General features: G+C 43.0%; 1 protein-coding gene across 2 annotated transcripts in view; it reads right to left on the minus strand.

Moving 5' to 3' along the window:
- LOC141911927 (calcitonin gene-related peptide type 1 receptor-like) overlaps positions 1-3,278 on the minus strand; it is a 31,216-nt gene extending 27,938 nt beyond the window's left edge. For both annotated transcript variants that reach the window (XR_012620102.1, XM_074803036.1), the window contains exon 1: positions 3,142-3,278. Coding sequence is in view for 1 of the 2 variants with exons in the window: in XM_074803036.1 (XP_074659137.1) it covers positions 3,142-3,147 (6 nt within the window). In the remaining variant the exon portion in view is untranslated. The remainder of the gene's footprint in view (positions 1-3,141) is intronic.
- Positions 3,279-6,000: the final 2,722 nt, after the last annotated feature.

The raw sequence follows: 6,000 nt of genomic DNA on the forward strand, positions 1-6,000 counted from the left end.
TTAGACTCGAAACATCATAATAATTCAATTTTACAACTTTGTAATTAAGTTCGTATGTATTCAATACACATCCGCGGAGGTTTAATTCAACACCTCGGTTTCTATCGATTTCAGATTCTCATCATCAATTTTTTAATTAAGAAATTCCACGTTGAACATTTTACACCGAGTGACGATGCCTGTAACCGGCCATCCATATCAGCATATAGCAGCAGCAGCAGCAGCAGCAGCAGCAGCAGCAGCAGCAGCAGCAGCAGCAGCAGCAGCAGCAGCAGCAGCAGCAGCTGCTGCAGCGGCGGTATTCTTCCAGAATCGATGCCAAGGTTCTTTCACGCACGACGGCGACGGTATCGGTGCCAATAATAAATTGTAAGAATATTTCTCTATTTGCTGAACGAAAACAATGAAAACACGCACCACAAAAACGAACTGATTGATGAAATTCAAGACGATTTTGTTAAACCGAACTAAAGGCGAGGCCGGTGTCGCCGCCGCCGCCGCCATTTAAGTGATGATATTTTCTCGGAGTAAATAGTAATTCGTGCGATGAAAACGACGTCTCGGCCGCGTCGTGTTACATCAAACTCTGAACAGAAAACACAACCTGAGAATGTTATATACACATCATCTGTGTTTACCTTTCAAATGATGGCTACGATTCTAATTTAGTTATTTGTGGGTTTAATTCATGAATCCAGTTGCACAGTTGAGTGTGTTCGGACAATTTGTATCTGGATCCAGATCCACAGTTTTGCGTGTTCAATTTGACTCTGGGTCCGTTTCCGCAGTTGTGTGGGTTTAATTTGACTCTGGGTCCGTTTCCACAGTTGTGTGGGTTTAATTTGACTCGGAACTCATCAGCTCCACAGTTGTGCGGGTTTAATTTGACACTGTACCCAGTTCCACAGTGGTGCGGGTTTAATCTGACTCTGGGTCCGTTTCCACAGTTGTGTGGGTTTAATTTGACTCGGAACTCATCAGCTCCACAGTTGTGCGGGTTTAATTTGACACTGTACCCAGTTCCACAATGGTGCGGGTTTAATCTGACTCTGGGTCCGTTTCCACAGTTGTGTGGGTTTAATTTGACTCTGGTCCAGTTCCACAGTTGTGTGGGTTTAATTTGACTCTGGGTCCGTTTCCACAGCTGTGTGGGTTTAATTTGACTCTGGTCCAGTTGCACAGTTGTGTGGGTTTAATTTGTCTCTGTATTTAGTTCCCCGTTAATGAAGGAGATACTTCACACGGATATTTAAGCCCTGTTGATGTCTCCTACTGTGACACGCGACACGGATCTATGTCACTGTCACATATACACGGAGGATACATACACTGTTCCCCCAGTCAGATGGATAGTTAGATGGACAGATAGCGGGCAACAAGTTTATTCATCAATCATTATTGAGCTGTTAACGGTCAGCTGATGTTAATAGTCGGGTCTTGTCAGATCTGTTCGTATCATTAGATTAAACTCCCACTTTGAATACTGATGTCTTTAATCATACATATACACAATACCGGATGCACTGATATATAAACAGAACTGACTGCGGGCTGTGGGCTTCAGACAGTAGGCCCTGGGTGCCCGACTGCAGGAATGTAGACCCTTAGGCTTCCAGCCGGACCTGAGTGTCAGACTGCTTGCCTGGGCATCAGAAAGCTGAGTTTGGGCTTCAGGCAGTAGGCCTTGTGTGTCCGACTGCAGGACTGTAGACTCTGGGCTTCAGACAGTAGGCCCTGGTGTCAAACTGCAGGAATGTAGGCCCAGCAGGTCCTGGGCGTCAGACTACAGGATTGTAGGCCCTCGGCTTTATCAAATAGGACCTGAGTGTCAGATTGCATGCCTGGGCATCAGAAAGCAGGGTTTCAACAGTAGCTGTGTGTCAAACTGATATATCCTGGGTGTCAGACTGTAGGCCCCTGGGGCCGGTTGCATAGTCATGGCTTAGACTTAAGACCAGTCTAAGACCAACTCAGTTATATAGCTAATCTAACAACTTAAGACCAGTCTTAAGATTTAAGACCACTTTTGGACTTAAGTCACGACTGTGCACCTGGTCCCTGGTGTCAGACTACTATGTCTTGAGCGCCAGACTTGTCTTGTAAGTTTATTGTTTCACAAAATCATTTTAGAAGTTTTCGACCAAATTCACTAAAACTCGCGTGTCCACATTGACCTCAACGATGGAAATGTATGTGATTTGAACTTCCCACGGGTTTTATATGGCCTGGGTTATTACATCATGAAACATGTATTTTTATTCCATAAATACACATCCACAGTCTGGCCTATATCAGCGGTTGTTATAATTACTGTTCGCGGCTTTACTCATAAAACCGTATCACTTTCCGTCATTTGTGTTGTTCAGTTTTTACGATGTCGATCTTTTTTGCAGATGGTTTTCCGCTGTTGGATGGTGTCTCTGGTCCCTGGTGTCGTATATAATCAGTTTATCCGCACATGGATCTGGTCACTTTCATCGCGATAAGTTAAGCAGTATGATCATCTGAACAAACAACGTGCAGGGCAGCGGCCCACTTTTAACGATTCATTGATAGATTAATCTGTAATTATCTGTTATACAATCATGATTATCCGTTATTATCTTATTATTTCTAATTCCCAATGATTTCGACGATTTGGTCACTATAAATGACGACCTTCTCATTCTCGATAACTTCAACGATTCAGTAAAAATATGATTAGTTACTTATGACGACCTTCTCATTCTCGATGACTTCAACGATTCAGTAAAATTATGAAACGTAAGTCACTAATGACGACCTTCTCATTATCAACAACTTCATCGATTCAGTAAAATTATGATTAGTCAATAATGACGACTTTCTCATACTCGATGAACGATTCAGTAAAATTATGATGACTTCAACGATTCAGTAAAATTGGAATTATGATTATACTATAAATGTCGACGGTTCTCAATCTTGGTGACTTGAACGAGTCAGAAGTTACTGATGTTTCATTCTGACAATATGCATATTACAGTGTTGCATGATAAACGTTATAACAAGATTGGTCCCGAAACAATTCAACTACAACCACAACACATTATAATATTCACAGCTTTATAGATCCCTTGCAAAAGTACAGTCCTCCTGCCCTCCCTGAAATTCAAAAGTTACCTGCATACTGCGCCTCACCGTCAGAAACTTGAAACTCAAAGTTTCAACTCAAGTCGATATTCGATTCGAAACCCTCGGCGAACAAAGTAATGGCAGACTAATACACAACGCCGACAGCAGTGAGGTGATAGCTATGCCTCATCTGATTATCATGACCTAGAATCCCTCCGCACTAAGCGCGCAAGATCCGGTTGACATCGAGCATTTTTTTTTTACAAATTGTTGTTGATCTTTTTGTCCTAGATGTTATGAAATCGGTCCAACGCGATGCAAAGAATGGATAGGAAACAGAAACCTACTTACTGTTCATCTGTCAGTCACGGAACGAAATGAAAACCGTGTCAACCAGCAAAAATGATTTTCACACCAGGAACCAGTTCTACGATTAATACGAGTTAGAAAAAAAAACTCAATTCAAATTAAAATATGGAACTGGATTCCACATTTCTGAGTCTAATTAATTTCATGCTTTAATAGTTAAAACATTATAAAGATAAGCTGCTGATATCTCGAAGGGTATCGCGCAGTGGCCGCGCAAACAAGAGAAGCCGATTGCGACAATAGAAACAATTTTGGGAGAGGGGAATAATATTGGCGCGGCTTCTCTCTCTCTCTCTCTGCGATGACGCCGGTATAAAAACGGTTTCCCGGTTGGTTCTAAAGAATCGAGTTTTCTTTGCGAATTCCTTTATTTACCTCGCTTTTATACGGGGATTAGATTCATAGTGAATTAAAACGCAAACAAAACCGCCGCCAGCAACTCGATGGAGACTGAAACGGAGGGAGGGAGGAGACGGAGAGGGCATGGGGGGAATTTTTACGCCCCATTCAAAAACGAGCATGATATCGTTCGAGGGCATGAGTCGTTTCGCGGCGGCGCAGTTGGGGTAATTTTTAATGGGCCTCGTCGTCGTTACGCCGGTAACGCGACGGGTTCGTGAAAGAACGCGCGCGCCGATCATCATAGCGCCTCATTCGGCGTTGTCGTTTCGAAAACAGAAATTCCTCAGCGGACGGTGACGACGAGACTCTTCCGAGAGACGATCTTAATTTCGACTGCCGCTCGCTGCGAACAACAAGAATTCGAGTCGGTGACACACGATTTAGTTCAAAGCAGTCGCGGAGAAAATATTCCGGCAGCCTTAGAACTTCAGAACCAGGCAACAAGCTAATTACCGATTGAGTGGAGAGAACGACCGTTAAGAAGGCTAACTGTATATCGAAACTAGTTGGGAACGCGTGGCCGGATTTGTTTCATCGGCGCAATCGAGGCAGCTAAGAAAAAAAAAATCTCAAAGGACATCAAAACGACAATTATGATTCTGTACGGGTTTTTTTTTCTGTAAAAGTAACATGACATTTAAAGATGGCCGACGGTCTTCAGAAGTTCTGTCGGTTTGAAAGTGAATGAAAGAAGGTTTTTACGTCGTTTATTAAGTAGGTTAATTTCGAAGAGCATTTCCCGGCGGGCTTTTGAAGGCAAACATGAAAATGAATTATTTTGTTTATCTCTCCTTTAAAACTACACTCTAGTTGTACTAAATCTTGTCTTCCCCGCGCAATGTCTTCTCAAATGTATTACCTTATATTTAGCCATTAATCTTTAAATCTCGTAAAAAGTTTCATACGAAAAATCGTATCGTCGTCGTTCTAGAAAATGTCATCGGGTTCGAATCCCGGATTATCGTACGCGATAACGAAAATAATTTTCTGACGCCGAAAAAAATAAATGCAATCTATTTTCTGAATGCGCTCATGACGTCTGACGTTCGGTAATCAATTCCAGTAGAAAGTAGAGCTGAGTATTCGCAGACAGCAGCGCGTCATCTGACATTTTGACGTAACAATATCGTCATTTTCAACCGGTACATATTCATGCCCGGATTGTGTGTATATTATACATCCTACGCAGAAATTAATTAGCGATAATCGATCTTTGATCGGACGCGATCGCTATTCCAAGCTCAATGACCCGGGGTTCGACCTCGATCTTCATTCGCCGCGCCGTGTACGGATAAGACCGCAAGCGGGATCGATTTGATCGGGTTCGAGTCCTTTAATTCGTTTGTTCTTGGTATTCGAAACTTCTTCATTTTCTGTTATACCACTGGGGCATGTCACTGATAAATTGGTTAGAGTTAACCAGTGGATAATTCATTGTTACTACGGTATCTATCCGCCGGTACGCGGTTATCTTTAACCAATTTTTGAACAAAAATAATAGGCCCAGAGTGTTTACCGACAGCTAAGTTCAATCGCAAACCTTCGGGAATCTCCGGAAAGCACGAATGATCTACGAACCGAGATTCTCGACATCGGAAAACGTCGTTAAACATCGGAAATATCCGAGACTTTCACATCCGTATCCTGTCTATATATTTCACTATTGTGATAATTTCTACAGATCATCAGCTCGAAAGACAATGTTTACCTATTCGTTATATCAATAACAGACGGACCTTCTAGACACTTTGAAGAATGGCGGGGAGGCGGGGAGGCGGGGAGGCGGGGAGTGTGATAAACTCGGGGAAAAGGGGGTTGGATGTGGCAGTTAATGTCACAAACACAGAACCGATGAATAATGTAGTCACAGGTGACTGGAGAGAGACTGATCACATCCGTACTCGGATTTATATAAGTCTCTCTGAAGCTGATATCAACATTTTCTACAGTCATAGAGCCGTCAATCATAGTTCTCTGAGATAATACACAACCAACCAGTTAATCATAATCCCTGACTGGCTGCTGGCTGAATGACTGGCTGGCTGACTGACTGACTGACCGACTGACTAGCTGGCTAGCTGACTGACTTACTGGGGGCTGGCTGGCTAGCTGATTGACTGGCTGGGGGCAGGCTGG

The sequence above is a fragment of the Tubulanus polymorphus genome, chromosome 10 (genome assembly GCF_964204645.1).
Source record: "Tubulanus polymorphus chromosome 10, tnTubPoly1.2, whole genome shotgun sequence".
NCBI classification, from domain to species: domain Eukaryota; kingdom Metazoa; phylum Nemertea; class Palaeonemertea; order Tubulaniformes; family Tubulanidae; genus Tubulanus; species Tubulanus polymorphus.